The sequence below is a fragment of the Catharus ustulatus genome, chromosome 2 (genome assembly GCF_009819885.2).
Source record: "Catharus ustulatus isolate bCatUst1 chromosome 2, bCatUst1.pri.v2, whole genome shotgun sequence".
Lineage (NCBI taxonomy): Eukaryota > Metazoa > Chordata > Aves > Passeriformes > Turdidae > Catharus > Catharus ustulatus.
In genome coordinates this window covers 118,282,827-118,302,813 of record NC_046222.1, presented here as the reverse complement: position 1 = coordinate 118,302,813, position 19,987 = coordinate 118,282,827, and the positions used below count along the sequence as shown (strand labels likewise).

The 19,987-nt window shown below is 39.1% G+C and overlaps 1 protein-coding gene across 9 annotated transcripts in view; it reads right to left on the bottom strand.

Annotated features, from left to right (window-relative positions):
* Positions 1-19,987, bottom strand: part of KDM6A (lysine demethylase 6A) — a 153,284-nt gene that overhangs the window by 79,144 nt on the left and 54,153 nt on the right. For all 9 annotated transcript variants that reach the window (XM_033051032.2, XM_033051033.2, XM_033051034.2 and 6 more), the window contains exon 5: positions 186-244. In XM_033051032.2, coding sequence (XP_032906923.1) covers positions 186-244 — 59 coding nt within the window. The remainder of the gene's footprint in view (positions 1-185; positions 245-19,987) is intronic.

The window sequence follows — 19,987 nt, the reverse complement described above, 5'->3', positions numbered from 1 at the left end:
CATGGAACTGTTGTGGCTGCCCCAAGCATGTTACAGTAATAAAGACACTGACCCAGGAACACCTGCAAACATCATATCTGTAATAAAATTAAACTATTTTACACTCACACTGAACTGAGGGTGAAACAATCACACACTGATGGGACAGCACACAATACTGACACTGTCAGCTCATTCCAACTTACCATTGAAAGGCATTGTAATGGAAGTAGACCAAACCAAGGCCATATAAAAAGGCAGCATTCTGTAAAGGAAAGAAACAGTGTTTAAAACCCAGATAAGAGTGAGTTTCCAATACTTTATCCATCCTTTGATATTCTCTTTCCATTATAAAACAAATATATTTAAAAATCGCCTTGAACAGTTGAACAGCAAGAGCCAAAAAAAACCAACAAAAAGATAGGCAGACACTAAAAAAAAAAAAAAAAAAAAAAGGACTGGTTCTCCATGGTCACAAAAAAGGGGCTGTTTTGGCAGAAGAGTAACCACAATATTCAAGTACTCGTACATCAGAGAAAATGATGTGCTCTGTTCTACTTGTACAACGGCAGGGAAGGAAATGATGGAGTAAAAAATCTTTGGCAATTTAATATAATGAAAAAATAGTTTATGACCAAGTACCATTTCACAGTCACAATAATTTATACTCACATAAAAGAAAACAATGCTACACACTCCAATTTCAGTGTCTAATGCAGAACACTAATTAAACAAATCTGAAAATATGCTTTAAGGAGATTTCTTTTTTCTGAATACCAAAAAATACAGACCATCAACTTCGAAACTATGACAACCATTATTTCTTCATCATTAACCCAGTTTCTACTTCCCACCTCCCATCTGCAGAAGGTAAAAACAAAACCAAAACAACAAAAGCCAATCCCCTCCAGGAAACCCATTTTCCCTTCATCTTCTTTTCATACAAACTGTGACTTACTTCTAAAGTGAAATTACTAACAATATTTAATGAATGTTTAACTATCCAGTTCTGCAAATAATTAATACGTAATTCCTAAATTAGGAAATATAAACAAATTGCTTTTTCTTTTGCACAGTTATGCCACAGCACATTTGTTTTTTATTGAGCAGAACAACTCCATTATTTACAGGAGACATTGTATATGCTGTCTAAACCACATTTTTAGGCTTTTCTCATATATAATTCTGATTCAGAGAGACCAGGTATGCATCCCAAAGCTCTGACACAAGGACAAGTGCTGGAATTTCAATTGTCAAAGACTGCACTTCAAGATAATTTCTCTGCCACTTGCATGCAGTTCTTTAAAAAGTCAAATTTCTAAGGAGCTCCATAAAAGGAATACTAATTATGACTTAAACCCAATCCAAATATAAAAGTTATAATCAAGTTTCCCTACAAATTAACTGGTAACCAGAAGACAATTCAAAGAGCAGCATTCATCAGAAGCAGGATCCAGTATGACAATTTCATTATCCCTCATTTGCATCTTCTAAATGCAAATTAAAACCAAGGGAAATGTCAAAGATCCTTTCCTGAATGCAGCTGGATCATAGCTTCAGCAATGGACAGCTTCCAGGAAAATGCTGTGCTATGACCAGATACAACAGCAATCAGAGCAGTGGAAAATGTTAATGGGAGGACTGGAGGAGGAAGTTCATAAACAACAGAAGACACTTTAACACTACTGTACACCCATATTTAATTGAACAAAAGCACATCACGGACATTGTAAAGACAGAAGATCTCCAAGTCTGTATTCCACGGTTTTTACACATTCTAAGTGTGCTCTGGCACCAGGAAGATTAGGAAGAAGGCAGGCCCAAAAGCTGAGCACACGTAATGCCCTGACTGAAAAGTCATTTTACATGAAGAAGTAAAATAGATTTTTATGTGTGCAACGTGGAAGCCTACAAAATACAGCCTGCCAGGAGCCTTCACTATCCTCCAGCCAGCTCCAGCCTAGCCAGTGTCCCCTCTGATATTCCAAATCTCAGTAAAGTTTGTATCATTGTACAGATTGTGAACAACAGTGATCACAAAAATCCTTCATCGCCACACTGCAAAATTCAAACAAAAATGTGCCAGACAACTAAAAACTCTTCAATTTGCAAAGAATTTGACTTCCTCTTATGAAACCTATTAGAATTCACAGCCCAATAAAGTTAGAGACTCAGAAAAATCTCCATGATATCTCAATGCTTAGTGTTAACAACAACCAACTTTCAAGGCAAAACAAAACCAAAACGCAAGTAATTTGTCAAAATGCAATTTAAACGTCAAGCCCATATAAGGTTTTCAGATGGTCCTCTCAGCACCACAAATAAACCACCACTGTTCTGTCCTTTGTTCTGTGTGCGGTTTCCCCATTTTCCTCTCATTCTTCTTTGGCCTTAAATCTTTTGAGACCAACCTTAAAGACATCTTAAGCTTCTTAATTAATAAACAGGGCAAGATTTAATATTTGTACCTGTAATACATCACTTCAAATGTCAAGATGCGAATTCTGAAATGTCAGTATGGATCTGAAATACAAGTTTTATATGTATCCCCATGTATCAACTGTTGATAATATTACAGTAATTTCACGATTATAAGCCACATTTCCCGGTGTTGGCAACTTTTCGTTCTTTGTCCATACATAAGCTGCACCTGATTATAAGCTGCATGTTACAATACAGAGTGTGATAAAAGGAATCTATTCTATCACCATCTGTTGAGGGTGGGGACAGTGATCCTGATCTCCCTGGGAGATATTCTGCTAATGGGCCATCCATTGAAACCAGGCAGGGCATTGTTCTTTATCTTTTCACAACCCATCCTTCCTCCAGCCAGTCATTTTCTGCTCATGGCCATTGAGTCCCACTGTGGCACTGATAAAATTACTGCATCCCATTGGGAGTTGCTCCAGCCAGGGGGAAGAGCCCAACATTTCTTACCAAGATAAAAACAGAGGTTTTGGGACACTAAGGGAGCCCCTTTCTCCACTGGACTCCAGAGGGAAACCGGATTTCTCCACATCCCCACTGGAGCTCCGGAGGGAAACTGCACCTTGTACAGGAGCACTGCTCCAACTGAGCCACATCTGTCACTGCAGGAGGATGCAGCCACCATGGAATGGGACTGCTGCCAACACCCTGCCTGACGGGTGTCAGGTTGTACTCTGACTGTGTCAGGGTTTGGGGTTTGTTTCTTTGTAGTACTGTATTTCTATTTTAATTTCCCTAGTAAAGAACTGTTATTCCTAATTCCCATATCTTTGCCTGAAAGCCCCTTGATTTCAAAATTATAATAATTTGGAGGGAGGGGGTTTACATTCTCCATTTCAAAGAGAAATTCCTGCCTTTCTCAGCAGACACCTGTCCTCCAAACTAAAACAGTAACTTTTCATTCTTTGTCCATATATAAGCCGCACCCAATTATAAGCCGCACTTCGGGTTCGGACCAAAATTTTAGTCAAAATGGTGCAGATTATAATCGTGAAATTACTGTAATTGATAATATTTGTTGATAATATTAATATCTAATAAGCTAAGATTAAAAAGTATATTTTAAACTGCATTTGAACACATACAGGTCTCACAAGGGTTGGAAGACATCACAGTGTCCCAATGTATGGTGGTACTTTCCCACAAAGAACTCAGGGTGAGATACACAGAGTTCATTACTTTTGCTTTCATTTCTCCCATCAAGTTCAACCTGCAGTCAAGTTCCTACTGGTGACAGCCAGTAGGAAATGACACCACAGCTCAATGCAGATCAGGACCAAGTGGGATCATTACTACAATCTTCATCTACAAAATGTCCTTCCTAAAATCATGAGATTTTGTTTACCCAGAACACATCCCACCTTAAGAAATCAGTTTCCTGTATTAGTTTTGACAAGTTTCTCCCGAAGAATGATGTTCCAGTAAAGATTACTCCTGTGATTTAGTCCCTGCTATGAATAGCTGTTGAGTAGAAATTAAGGCCTCTTTTTCTCTCCAAACATTTTTCAGTGAGAAGCAGAAAACAAAATTATCTTATTACAGTCCTTTCCTTGAACTTTCTAACCACCCTCAAAATTGATGAAGATCTCATGCTAGCAAAATGCATTCCTTGGCTACTAACTTCTAATTCATTTTTTATGTTATCAGATGCAGCTTTTCACTAGAATCTTGAGTGAATAAAAGATACAAACCCAAACAGACTCTGCCTCAAATCTGAAGTTGAACGCTTGGGTTTTTTCATTCTACAGCCATGCTACAAAACACAGATAAATCTGAAATGCTGTTTCCAAGCTGATATAATTTACATTTTCTATGAACTATCAAAAAATGTAAAAATGTTTCATACCAACCACTAGATGGCTCAAATACCTCTTTTCATTTTCCACGCTTATGTAATTTGAGGAAATTGTCAAGTTGATATTGTGCATTCTGCTATTTACATGCACTATTTAATGCTGAGCAATACTCCAATTTTATTTTCTACAAGAACGTGGTATACACATTCTGTCAACAGGTAACTCAGAAGGCAAAAATGTATTTGTATGCATCTTTTTGTGTATCTGACATGAATAAACACATTGAAGACTTTCTGGTCTTGTTTAAGTCATCAAGGAAAAAATAGAATCACCAATGAGAAAGACTCCACCCATCTGACAGGTTTTCTATCGAAACTCAGATAACTGGTTTATAGGCTCTTTGAAGCAGAAGATGGAAACAGATCCCCAGCATTCCACATGTTCTGTCCTTGAGACATTTCACGCCACATAAAGCATTTTTCTCCACCTTTCAAGGGTGCAGCCAGCAGGTGTCACAGAAATTCATCAGCCCAGCCCACCAGTGACACTTATCTACAAACACAGGGGCACAAAAATGCACCTGTCCTGGCCAACAAGTGGCCACCCCCACATTCAGAACACAAACAGCCATCTTAGACTCACTCTACCAACATGTGGCTGCCACATCTGGGTCCAGATGTTTTTCACCAATAATGTGCTTATCTGCACACACAGTTGAGACCCTGTTATAGACTCCAAATTGGTGTTTATCAACACAGGAATTAACTTAGAAGTTATGCCTGCAAATCAAAATCTGTTCAACGGGCACATCTAGAGTCAGAAAGTAGAAAAAGACATTAAAAACTCAGGGCACCATCCTTGCAATTAAAAAATGAAAAGGAACAGTTTTAGCCACAGTTCCCATCACAGCTGATTCACAAACATTCCCCAGCACTGCCTCTCTCATTTGTGCTGACACAATCATTTTTAGAGTACTACAGTCAACTGAGTGCCAGAAGTGATCTGAATTATTAGTATCTAGGTAAAAAGGACTTTTTGACTGGATCAGTTTCCCAGGCAAGTTCATTTGCTGAACCCCATTAACAACAGCAACAGCTCAAGTAAAAACTGGTACACAAGTAAAACCTCTTTAAGCCTACACTGCTCCCAGCAAAATATCTATCAAACCTACAGTGACACCTCAAATATCACTGAAACCTCCGAAGTCACATGTAAATGTTTCACTTGAGAGAAAGCAACATCTATGGGTCAGTCCAAGGTGGATAAAACCATGAGATAACATCACATCCCCCTGCCAGCCTTCTTCATGCAGGTCCTTAACCACTGACACACACAGGCAAATGCACCAGTTCTTTCCATCCATATAAATATCTCCAAGGAGGGTGCCAAGAGGATGGTGCCAGACTCTTTTCAACGGTGCCCAGCAACAGGACAAGGAGTAATGTGATAAACTAAAACATGGGAAGTTTCACCTCAGCACAAGGAGGAACTTCTTTCCATGGAGGGTGGCAGAGCTCTGGAACAGCTGCCCAGGGAGGGTGTGGAGTCTCCCTGCTGGAGACATTCCAAAGCCACCTGGATGTTCTGTGTCACTGCTCTGGATGGCCCTGCCTGGGCAGGAGGTTGGACTGGATAATCTTCAGAGGTCCTTCCAACCCTGACTATTCTGTGATTCTTTGTGACTCTATGGACAAGGGCTAATGTAGGTAAAATAAACCTTTCATTTAATTAGAAAGTTGGTGTTTAGGCAGAAATCAGCGTGTATCCCACCACATTCTATAATAACCAAAACAGGAGAAAAAGAAGTTCCCATGTAGTTGATTAGTGGAAGTCTGAAAAACACTATGGAAAAAAGATGACATCCAGCACCCTTATGAGAGATCAGGGACTGCTTTTCACTTGCTTACTACTGAGAGGAATCAACAAATCTTTGATTAGATATTTAGATTGCCTCCAGCAGGGTCTGACTGCCCCTTCCTGAGTGCCCCAGAGCCTGTGGAGCCCTGAGCCCAGCCCACATCACATCAGGCTGCACAAGACACACGTGGGCTGGCGGCCACTGCTCCTCAGAAAACCTAACCAGGAAAACAAGGTTTTACAGTTTATGTAGCATCCTGTGGTCACAGGGTCTCTTGGCCACCTGTTCAAAGCAAAAGAACAGTTTTTGTGCTTAAATGTGTGAATGTGTTTATATCTTTACTGAAATAAAAAAAAAAAAGATAAAAAAAGAAAGGAAGAAAGATGAAGTTTTGACACTACAGTGCTTAATTCTTCCTCCTGACACTACTCAATACATAGTAACAGCTCCCTAGAGAGTTTGTACCAAATAAAAAATTCCACTTAGGCCCCTGTGTATAAACAGCTCCAGGCCTTTGGGAGCTGACAGGCTCAGAGATAATATGTGGTCAGGAGAAAAAAGGGGAGGGTTCCAATAAAATTTGTTTAGATTTGTATAAACATGAAAAAGAGAGCTACCTATCTACATGTGCTCTAAGTTCCAATCACCCACAAAAATACTAAGATCCCTGTGTTTATTGCAAATTAGGATCATTAGTTTTGTTTTCTTCAAGGTCCTCAAGAAGTTTTATAATACCTGAAAAAGAATCACATTTATACGGGATTTTTAAATACAGTTATCTCTGACATGCTTGCATGACTCTGCTTCTTGAACAATGATCACAACATTCCAAAATTTGTTACTGGGTGTTACTGTCTGCATCCCAGTAGCCATGTGAAAGCAATTAAAATAAAAAAGTAATTATTCCTGTGACAAATATATTCTGTCATATGTAGTATCTTGGTAAATAGCTACTAAGTAATTCCTCATTTTCTTAAAGAAGATCTTTTCTGAGAGTAAATACTGCCAAAATACACCTACTACTTCCAGAAGAAATCTTTTTTAATTCATAAAAACTACTTTTTTTCATATGACAGAAAAATTCTTACTAGAAATTAAGCAGAAATAAAAACCAATAGAAAACAAATAAAAATTCCACACCACCTAGAAATTGTGAGGTTTTTTCCCTTTATAAGTAGTACCTATCTCTGAAATTACTATGCTGTCCTGGCCATCCTACTCATCTCCTCTTTAGGAAAGGCAGTACATTCATCCTTTGCAACTTCCCAGCAATGCTGCATTTCCACATTCCCTGCAGCTCCCCTCTGAATGAAAACTACTCTTTTAACTTCTTGGGAACACAGTTACCTCACTTCTATCCCCACATTTTTAGTCATGGACTAAACCACATACGGCAAGACCTGTGTGAACAAGGTGAAGTGGGAGCCTTGTTACCCTCCAAGTGGCTTTCCAGCACTATCTGTAAACTACCCTGACACACAGGGAAGGACAGGTACATCAAGACAAGACTACTGGAAAATTACTGAAACCCACATACAGTAATTAATTCAACAGACATTCATCATTTCAAACCCTCCTGAATAAATGCACTGTGTTACAACTGCTTTGTAGGGAGTACTGTCCTATGAAAATGACAAGATGACAAAACAACATTAAGTAACTCAAATCTTCTTCACTGATCATGGAATCTATGCAGTTTTGCAAACCACATATTTATTTATCCATGAATAAACCCAGGTCCATTGGCTAAAGGGACTAGTGTACCTCCAAATTTGCCACACAAACAGCCAAGCAAGTATCTAAACTGTGACTGCTTAAGTGCCTTAAAATATTTCACTCAATGTAAACATCTTTACTTTTCACTTGGTACAATATTCTCAATAATTTAAGTATTTTAACAGGAAACAGCATTTTTCTGACATGAATCAAGCAAGCAAAGGTGTAGTGCAACACACAAAGGATTAAATTCACCTTGACAGACATTTTATACATATGATTCATCTAACCAAATTTAATACTCTCCCTACAGATTCCCTGACTGCTGTTAACAATCACAAAGCTAATTTATTTTGTATGATACATGACTTTATGAAAAACCACCCCTCTAACTCCAAACAGAAAGCCATACTTGACACTGGATGCTTTATAACTAAACCAATGTATCCACTGTTTGCACAAAAAGAGACAATGCCTCTGGAGATCACCTAGTCCAACCTTCTTCTCAAGGAAAGGACAACTAGAGCATTCCAAGGATCATGTCCAGTTGAGTTTTAACTGCCTCCAAGGACAAAGACGCCACAAATCCTCTAGGCAACCTTCTCCACTGTTCAATCACCTTCATAATTAAAGAAACACATACATTTTCATGCATTTAATAGGAATTTTGTGTTTTCTATTTGTGCCTGCTGCTTTTCCTTCTTTGACTAAGTACCACCAGGAAGATTCTGGCTCTGTTGATTTGTAAAACTGGGTTAAGACTCCTGAGCACTCTCTTCTCCAGGCTGAATAACCCCAGCTCTCTCAGCCTCCAGTCCCTGCATGAGAGATGTTTCGTGTCCTTACACAGCCTCAGGAGCCTTCACTGGACTTGTTCCCCTATCTCCCCACTCTATTCTATTTGAGAGCTCAGCACTAGACCCAGAACTCCACATGCAGCTCAGCAAGGCTTAGCAGAGAAGCAAGATCATCCCTCAGTTTGGTGGCCATGCTGTTCCTTATGCAGCCCAGGATGCACTGGTTCCCTTTGCTGGCTCATGGTCACCTCACACACCAGGACCCCCAGGGCCTTTCCTGCAAAGCTGCTCCCCAGCCTGTGCTGGAGCTCTGGGGTGTTCCTCCAGAGATAAAGGAGTTGGCTCTGTCAAACACCAGGGGCTGCTCAGCTCCCTCTGAACAGCAGCACAGCTGAGTCCTCTCTTCCCAGGCTGGTAGTGCCTGTAACCCTGCTGAGGGTGCACTGCAGCCTGTAACACAGGTCATTAACCCAAGGTGCACTGTGCCACTCTCAACCCATGGGGTAAACCACTCATGGTTGGCCTCCAGCTGGACTTTGTGATATGCCCTGGTTTTGGCTGGAATAGAGCTCATTTTCTTCTTAGTAGCTGGTGCAGTAGCTTTGGATTTAAGATGGGAATAATGTAAACACACAAACATTTCAGCTGGTACTGAGTGACTTCTGTGTGTCTCAGGGAGGCAGAAGGCTTGGGACAGCTGATCCAAAGTGGGCACAGGGATATCCCATCCCATACAAAGGTATGCCCAGTATATAAACACAGAGGAGCTGGCCAGGAGGGGCTGATCACTGCTCCATGTATGGTGAGCAATTTTGAGTATTGGGAGTATTGTGAGTATAGTGAGTACTGTTTGGTGCTTGTTTTTCTTGGGTTTTTCCTTTCTCTCTCTCTTGTTAAAATCATTATTATTGTTAATATTACCATTACTATTTGCTGTGCTTTGTTTCACTTTAAATAAACTGGTTTCATCTTAGCCCACATGGTTTTACACTTCGTTTTTTCCCCAATTCTTATTCCCTTCCCACCAGGGGGAAAGGAGGTAGTGAATAAGTGGATGTGTGGTAAAGTTGCCATCTGGGGTTTGACATGACAGATGCTGACCACAATCCTCTGAACCTGGGTGAGCCAATTTTCCATCTACCACACTGACCACTGATGTAGTCTTTATTTCATCAGTTTGTCTGAGCATACTAAACACCAACAGTATCTGTGGCTGTCATCCTCTCCACCAAGTTACTCACTATGCTGCAAACAGCTATCAGGTTCATCAAGCATTATTTCTCCTTCATAAACTTATGGTGATTACTTCCAGTGACTTGCCTGCCCTGAATGTGCTGGAAACAGTTTCCAGGATAGTTTGCTTTATCACCTTTGCAAGGATGGAGCTTGTAGCTCCCAGGATCTTCCTTCTTGTCATTCTTACGGGCAGGAGTGAAATTTGCTTTATTCCAGGCCTTGGAAACCTTCCCCATCACCATGACCTTAACTGAGAGTGGTCTCACAGGGACAGAGATGAGCTCCCTCAGCACTAAGCACTGCTGGAATGCATCCCAGGAGGTCCCATGGACTAGGAGGTATTTGTTTGTTTAAACATTCCCAAACTTGATCCTCTTTTGAGAGCAAATCTTCCTGGGTGCAGACCTGCCACCTGGTCTCAAGGGCCTTGAAGGTGAGTCCTACCAGTAAGGCCCAAGGTGCTAATATGAAGTACATCCTTATTTCCCATCCCATTTATTACTTGCTTTATTTAACAGTAGACCTGCATATTCTTTCATCTTCTTTTTGCTGCTGATATACTTGGCAAAAGCTCTCTTGTCGTCCTTCATGTCCCTCACCAAATCCAAATCTGTGTGGGCTCTGCCTTTCCTTATGCAACCCCTGGATGCTTGGATGACCTCTCTGTACTTCTCCAAAGTCATCTTCCTTGCTTCTGCCTCCTGTATGCTTCCTTTTTATGCCTGAGTTTTGTCAGGAGCCTATTGTTCATCCATGCAGGATTCTTTTCCTTTCTACCCAACTTCCCTCAAGTCAGGATGAACTATTCTTGAGCTTGGAGAAAGTTATCATCAAAAACAAATGTGGACCAAGGAAGAGAGATTCCCCCCATCATGATGTCCTGGAGGCACCTCCTTATTTTGCCAATACCCTTGAGGTGGGGCCCAAATATTGATCAGCACAAGCAAATTAAACACTGAGCAGGTCTTCCCAACCTCTGCTTTTCTTTGCTGAGTTCTGCTCTTATTTCATACTTACTAAAGGATTTAGCCTTCCTCTTTCCCATCTAGATAGACTGACCTCACAAAAACTATTAGATCTTCTCACAAATGTTTTCAAAGTACAGAAAGTAATGCTGGTTCACGTGTACACACCTACATTACTGAAACATCTTTGGACTAAGACATCTGGACAGTTTATTGAAATGTTTTATTCTCTTTCATATGGCAAGTGATCATCACCATATACATGCATCATCTTCAGAATATTTTATGAAGTGAAACTATTAGCATGGAATTTTCTGTCCTTGATTCACCATTTTTCCAACCCGTTCCAGCAAAGATAGGAATCCCACTGAGTTGACAAGTAGCCCCATTATTTCCCTGTCAGTTTTCACTGCTGGAGAATCACTAGTGTTGGAAAAAAGCCTTACTATCATTAATTACACAGCTGCTCTACCTCAGGCACTCCACAGAAAATGGGAGTGGACAAGCTGAATATACTAAGGCATGTATGACTATGAAGAGATTCAAACACACATAAACAGACCAGCAAAAAAAGGAAAATAATCACAAAAATTACACGACAAAACTCTATGGTTGTTCTTCTCAAACCTTAAGCCACATTATGCTGGGCAATAACAAAAACCCAGCTGAATCTGGAACCCTGCTTAATGGAAAAATTCAAAGGTTAATTTTTAACCAAGTCCCCTAAGAATGCTGTTGCTGCTTTTATGTTGTTCTTTCCAGCTGAGTAACTCTTGAACCTGTTAGCTGCTTTCAAATGAGTTTTAGAGAAAGTAAGACTTTGCAAAGATGAAAAAGTGGAGGAATGTCACTGAAAATGCCTCTTGGGCAGGAAAAAGAACCCCCAAGCCAAAGCCTAGTTTCAGAAAGCACACAGAGCTTAATTACTCTCTCCTCTTTGGGAGAAGACACTCAGCCCAGTAGTACAGCTTTAAATCAAGCATGTGCTTTTCCTGCTCAGAGAAACAAGATGTCATTCAGGATGCTTCCCTAGGAAAACCAGAGGAATTTCAGTTTGTGTGTGCTTAAGTGGGAAAAGGGAAGACAGGAGGTGTGAAAGGACAACAGACACCAGCTCATCATTGCCCAGGCTTCATTAGCTCCAGCATAGAAACAGTTTGTTCTGTAAACTGCAAACTGAACAAAATCCTGCATTTGGAACAAAACTCAGAGGATCAGCTTTAGGAAAGAACCTCACTAGCTGTTTTGATCTTGACTTTATTTTTACATTCATCAGTAACACCTAAAGAATGAAAGTACTATCCAATAGCATATTTTGTGGTTTACATTTTATGTATCTAAAATTTAAACAACAACATGTCAATTTTTTAAAGGTTTGTTTTAAGAACTGAAATGCAAGATCATTGATTAATGGTTGCTAGTTAAGGATCAATCAATTATTACTGAAAATGATTGTCCAATTAAGACTGTAGTTGGTTAAGTAGTGATGGCTAATTGGTGTTCTAATTGGTGATTTGCTGTTTTATTTGTTAGAATGTACAAATACTTAAAATGGGATACAAGAGCCAAGGCAGCAGGCCCACATGACAGGCAGCTGGGGGAGCAGACTGGATGGCCAGCAGCCAAGAGCAGAGCAAAGCAGCTGGGCAGCCCACCAACCATTCCCACAGAGCATTTCAATTCCATCAAATCATCTTTTCTTAACAGAAAACTGTACCTCAGTAAATTTTCAGCCCACTCTGTGAATATATAGACTAGTGAGTTTAAGAGCCATCAGTTTCTAAAGCCAAAACAAACCAAGAAAAAAATACAAACAAGCCAAATGACAGGACACTTCTTTTGTCCTCCCTATCTCTGCTTATTCTGCACTGCAGCTCTTCCCTCCTCAGGTTGCTTTCCTCCCTCACTAATCCCTCTTCATCTTACCACTGCATCACTGCTGCTGTACCTGACCTTACTTAATTACTTCTGTCAACAGTTTAATTTTTGAAAAATTACCTCTGACAAACTGCAAATGGAAACACCACGACCGTCCTGGACTGGTAACTGAAACATTTTTAAATCCACTACTGTTTCTTCACTTCTGACTACTACCTCACCATGCTAGGTAAGAAACATCTCAAAGCTGGAGCTTTAAAATCTTTTCCTCTGGGGCAGTTTATTCCTAAACTGACATTTTATTTATTCCCAAGCTGACAGCCTGAAGAAGAGACAAGAGGACAAGAAGAGGGCAAATAAACCAACGCCATCAAATGAGGATTTTCTCCTCCTCCTCTGTTAATTCAACATCCTCTTGCAAATCTCAGAGAGCTCTTATTTAAAGACATCTTGCTGAGTTCCACAAATTAATTTTACGTTGTAATTGCTGCTCCTTGGTGTGACTGGACACCCCCTTGTGCTGTCAAGAGTCAGCAGAATCCCTTTTAACCTGTCTACATGACAGGTGTAGATTCACCCTCCCTCCTGTCTGTCTGCTCTGCAAACAGCTCTTGGATATGCTTTCATCATTAACCTGAAATTTCATTCTTCTGTTCTGCTTTAGAGAGGAGGATGACTGGATTCTAGAAAAATGTCACACTGAACTACACTTATCCTTTATAAAAGGCCATCATTTCCGTACAGGCTTCTATATTGTTCTTAAAAAGGCCAAACAATATTTGGTTTAGTACCTTTTTCTTCATACTCTATTTTTTTCTGATACTAAGGTCAGTTCCCTCAAGACCATGAGCTGAGATGATGGATATAAATACTTCCAAATACTGCTTAAAAATATCAACATGCCATATAAAACTGAACTTGCTATCACAATTCTCCAAAATCTTCTCCTGTACTTTAAATCTGTACCATTCAACATATAAAATGTATCTTCCATTTTAAAATACAAATATTCACTTTCACTTCCCATCATTAAAATCATTATACCAGCCTCACATTTACAACTTTTCCATGACACTGTCAAATATACATCAATATACATTCATTTTCTTAGATCAAAAATGTGGGGTTTTTCTTTCTCATTTTTTCTGATTATGTGATTATACTGTAATCTGAATCTACCTTATTTAGAGTAACATGTTAAAAAAATACTTCACAGCTTTCTTACACTTTCTTCTAAAGTCCAGTTGTCTATTATCAAGCAATTTCAGAACCGTTTCTCAATTGCAGATATCAAAGATAAAGTAAATCACTCACAGAAAGACAGATCCAGGCCATGAAGACAATGATGTGAGCAGCTTTGTGGTCACTTAGCAGATCTCAAAATGGGAAGGCATAATCATCCTACCTGGAAATTATCAGTCTCTTTACAGTACTTTGCTTAACAAAAAAAGAAATCTGTCTCTTAAATCTACTGGAGAACAAGTACTAACACAGGAAGATTATAGGAATTAAGGGTACCTAAGTACTGTTCTGCTAGAAAGAACTCCCAACTTAAAATAGAAAAAATTTACTCCCTGGGAGATAAACCACCGCCATAGAATGCCTGCTGTGATAGACAGGGAACATGGCAGGCAGGGAGCCTAAAAAGGTCTCTTCATCATCAACATCAGGGCAAAGAAGAAAATACAAACTCGTTTTCTGGAAGGTCTGATTTGTGCTCCACGTCTTGCAGAAGCATTTAGGGTAAGGAGTTCTGTGCTACTTCTCTCTTTTTACCATATTTTCAATATTACATTTGATCCTGCTCTTAGACTCAAACACATCCACTTTAGGATGCACTTTTGGCAGTTCAGGACATATTTAATTATTTAAGGTGGTCATTACTTATCTAATTCTACCATACTCTATTTCTCAGTTTCTCTTAATAACACACCATGTCTCTCAAACACTTTGAAACCTGTTTAGTGTCTTCACTATGTGTCTGGCCTCCAACAAACACTTCAGGTCTAAAATTCAGATTCTTCTTGGTAAACAAAAAAAAAATAAAAATCTTAGGCTAACAATCTGTTTAAGTCCTGTCTTATTTCCTGCATTTAAATGAAGTGAGAGTTTCTGCATCAAGCCTTAACTTGGTTTTATGAGATCTGTGACTTTCTTAGACACAGACACCCCACCTTTCATTCTCTGTTTCTTGAAGCCAAATCTACCAAAGTGCCTCAATAGCCCAGACCAATGAATTGTTTTTTACCTCACACTTGACTGACACAGCACAGACAGGAAATTTTTTTCCACTTAGGACAGAGTAATCCCTTGTCCACATGCAGATTATTTGGGACATTCTTCCCAATGATTACAAAACTGTCGACCACCTTCTTTTCACAGCCAGAACAATGAGTCACCACAGAACAAATTGGTGCTTCAAGACACTGCTCCAATACCTCAGTGATTCCCTGGGTCCCAGACATGTAATAAAGTCCTAGCCCTGGCACTTGTTCCTGAGCTTCAATCACCAAAATATCTCAAACACACACATCTCCCAGCTTGTATGCACAGGCTGTAAGACTAAGAATACACAACCAGAATTCCAGGGGAAGGTAAAAAAACCAAGGTTCAGGAGGTTAGTCAACAGGGAACAGAGAAAGATGTCACAGGAATTAGGAGCTACATGTCTAGCAAAACACTACAATTAGGAAAACCACTGAACAGAAGCATGTAAAAAAAAATATCCTTTAGATATTTGTTTAGGTGTTCTTTTAGAGCCATTTTTATTTTGTACTGTTTTTCCAATCAGCACTTAATATTTATTCTCAGTTTAAGACAAGCTGCCTTCCTCTGACAGCATCCATTTGGGTTTGTCTTGACCTCACAAGTGACACACTCATCACCTGCTTCCTTCAGTTTGCTCTTCAATGAAAGCCCAGGGCAGGAAAAATCACCAGCAAGCAAAACCTACGGGTTCTGTCTCTATAAAAGACAGCATTACAGTCATGGTGATCCAGGAGAGACTCCCAAGGAAATCTGCCAACAATGCACAGGGAAGAAATTTTAAGAGAGAAAAAGGCTTACATTCCTCTGAATCTCACTCATCCTGAGTGAAATGAAGTGCCTTCAAGACAAGCTTTTCCTACACGATTCAGACAGACAGAGGGCTCTGTTTGCCCAGATTTTGAGATCAAAACCAGAACTGAGACAGGATTATAATGCTCCATTACGAACTAGACGGATGATTTCATTTATATTGCTGTATTTTTATAGATTTCAGGGGGAGAGAAGAGATCATGTACTGAAATTCTTGATTCTTGTATAGCTTCACAGAGTAATTCTGCTCTAGACAACATCCAATGACTTCATTCACTCAGAAAATCATCCTTCCTGTGCAAAAGGTAAAGACTATGCAGTAAATGAAAATACTGTGGGTAGGTGATCCTGGAAGAAAGGGACAGGCTCTCATATAACTCACAAGTAACACTGAACTTTTGTTGCTGTTGCAGTTACATGTAAATGTAACTTCATTCTCCTTTCTACCATTATTTTAAACTCCACCCCCAGCAAGAATATCGCCCCTACCTCCAGTCATTTGTGGTTCAAAGGTTCCTAAAGCCAAATAAAAAGTCTTTGTGTTTAATTGTTTTTAATGGATTTTGATTCCCTGAATTTGTGGAGCTGCTTTTTGAAACAATTAAAACTGTGAGTCTGCAGCATTCTGCAAAACTAATGCAACCTTCCATACAACCAGTGACACAAAACCTTATGGAAGATGCAGTAGGCATGAATTTCCTGCAGCACCTGACAAGAGAAAACACAGAAAATACCAACGGGGCTTGTGTAAAGACATTCCTCTTTCTGTGTCATCCCTACGGGTTTCCACCCCATAGCTTAATCAAAAACATTTCAGAATTATAACCAGATTATCATCTTCTTTCCTTTCTAAACTGCAGATATGACTGAAATCAACTTCCCTTTCCACAGTGTTTGCCAGGACTGGAATCAGATTTTCCAGCTTGTTTTCAAAAAAGTTCATGAAGCTCTGATTAAGATACCTGGAAACAGACCTGTGCTTGATCCCAATAATCAAGAGTCCAATAGGTAAACAAATGAAATGGAACCCAGTACTCTTTGGGAAGAGAGAAAAACAAGACCTGACATATTTTTAGAAAACATTTTAGTAGTAGTTATGATGTCTGCTAACACAGCTTTATTGTTTTTCTGATGACCCTGAGAGTTCTGAAGAGTTTATATCAATGCTTCAATAAGAAAAATACTAGAGTAAAACTTAATCCAAAAATAAAGACAGAATGAGGGAAAAAAAAGCTACATTTATTTCAGAGCACAATCATGCTCAAACACTAATCTAAAACCGTTTTTATTTGTCTGCCTTTTCTTCAAAGCATGAACATATTTGCTTCACACAGGCTACTCAGAGACTCTTTAAGGAGACCCCAGGCTCTTTGTCTCCTCATGTTCCCACCTGCTGCCTTCTCCATCTATTTGCACTAAATCCACTCACACTTCCACCACTCCTCTCCCACCCACACCCACCACATGGAAGAGGATGAATCTGCATCCTTCAGAAAAGGAGGAAAGGATGCAAGCTCAATACTTTAATTAGGTATATGCCTGAAAGAGTATTTAAAAAAACAGAACTGAGATGTCAGTTCCGGAGAGAGCAAATTCAAAACCACAGGATTTGCAAAATAAACCAATTCTTTATTTCTAAAACTCAGCAAACATTTCTTCTTTCTAAAAAATGGACCTTAAAATGTGAAAGAATCATTCCTGAAGAAAAGCCATTCATTAATGAGACACTGCATCATGCTATAGATCAAACAGCAATCTACAAACTAGAAATATGAAAACCAGGGTGATGGGTTTTGTTTTAACCTTTTCCATGCAAGGAATGAACAATCCTACAGAGCACCAAGTCACTGTGCCATTACTGTGGCTTCTGCAAACAACAGGCTTTTGAAAAAGTATCACAGACATTTCCAAAATAATTGTTTCTATTTAGAAAAAGAGACATTTGGTCATTTGATGTTAGCAACATTCAAGTATTATTCCTGCCTGCTGGAGATGCATCCCCTGTTGGAGTCAGAATGTTCTACTCAAATAAGAACGCCTCTCTCTGAACATTCCAAATTGATGAGTTTCTCCACTGCCACACTTCAGCACATCCAATATTTCAGCATCCTGAATCCTCATCCCAGGGACTGGAGAAGGGAAGCATGTTATTAATCTAAATACCAGTACATGAATGATGACAGATTTTACTCTGCACAAAGGCAACTTCTGCAGCAGGAAAATTCAACGTGAATAAAAAGCTTTTTTAAGAGACTTTTCCATCAATCCTGATGATACTTGTGTTATTTCCACCCAGAGTGTTTGGGGTCCTAGACAGAGATCACATACACAGAGGGACAACAGGAACATTGCTGCTGAATTTCCAGGGTGAAGCCCCCATTAGAAAGCGTGATGAACAATTGTCTGGAAACAAATGCCATTTCCAGGGTGAGGGGAGAGTGCTCCCTCTGAGATTCTGCCTTGCCTCCTCTTCCTCTTCCTGACCCCAGCCAATTTCTCCCCAAAGCATATTATTTCCTCTCTAACATTTTCAGTGTATTAGATTTTTCAAACTTTTGAGTTGCTATAAATCCATTGTTTAAAAGGGATGAGTAGCTTAATGAATGAATGCACACTAAAAAAAAAAAAAAAAAAAACAAACAAACAAACAAAAAAAACCACCAGAACTGCAATAACATCTTTTTTTCTAATTTAAGGTAACTGTAAAGTATTTCCTATCACAGAGCAACACAAATGCTGCCTAAAAACATCTAAAGCTTGTTGGGACCCAAACAAGTGCACGGGGTTTATGTTCAGAGAGGGAATTCCTTTGTTTTGTGTGCTGATCGTTAATAGAGATATTTAAAAAACCTAATTTATCAAATTTATCATGAGGTCAGAGACAACATGTCAAAAATTTATTAATTTAATCTGCCAGTCATATTCTTTTTAAGATTTTACACCTCATCTTGATACCTTTCAAGGAAAGGGAAAACACCTTCCTGTCATAATTTCATTACATAACTCATCTAGTAAAAGTTAATTATTAGATCCTTGTACAATTTTCCTGTACATCAAATTGGACATGCTGCATTATTCGTCTGCACTAACAATTATCATGTTTTGATGAGGCTACCTAAGAACTCTGTTTCAGCTGCCAGAGGGACTGAATTTTAGACACACACATATAACCACACCTCCCCCAGAATACACAAAACCCTAATCTATGACTCTTAAGATTCATTACTCCTTAAGAAATACCTGGATAAATGTATGTTCTTTTCTAAACCAGAAATCAATTGTGCTGTCCTCTAATTAAATAGCATGAATTTTCTTCCTAACATTTCTTGCTGGCATTAATTTATCAACACATTTCATTAAAAAAAGGTTACTTTTTTCAACTTGTTTGCTTTACTGATTTTCAAAAAACTGTATTTATTTTTAGCATGCAATACTAAAACATATTTTTCTTAAACCCAAATACTGCTATTAATTTGGTCTATTTTTGTGCATTTTATAGACAACCAAGTGTTATTGGCAACACAATCTCATTACCTTTCCAGCACTCCAGCATTTCCCTTTATTTATTAATAAATTTCTCTGAAGTATTTTGAAAGCATACACCTTTTACAATTAAGAGACAGAATCCCAGTCTTGATAAACACAGCCTGCTTTTAAAATGCCAATTTTTTCACACCACCGATTAATCACACTAACTGATCACAGCTATGGGATTGCTGACATAACCCCATTTACAGTGTTACCAAAGCTACCAAGCATTTCAACAGAGAAGAGAGATTGGAAGGTGCACAATTCACAAATTTAGCCCTTCATTTAGCAGTTTTCATACTCTAAATTTCTCCTGGGTCTTGTTCTTTTAACAAGTTTTCTGTCTTTTCCAATATCTTCTTAAATGCAATTTCCATCCAACGTGACATACTAAAGGGACAAGCTCATGATCTAAACGTATTAATAATCTTTAAAAATCTGTTACTGTGATGATGCAGTACCTGCTGTATTTCATTTTTCCCACTCCTTTTGTCTTGCCAGTATAGCTCAGGATCAAAATGAAGTTTTCACCAGAACTGCTCTCATCCCCTGCACCCCCAAAATCTCATTATTATGGAATATATGCTCTCTCCTATTTCTCATCAGTATTTCAGTAAAAGACTTTGTGCACTTGCTAGATCCTTTATTACTGCAAACCCCTTTATTTTG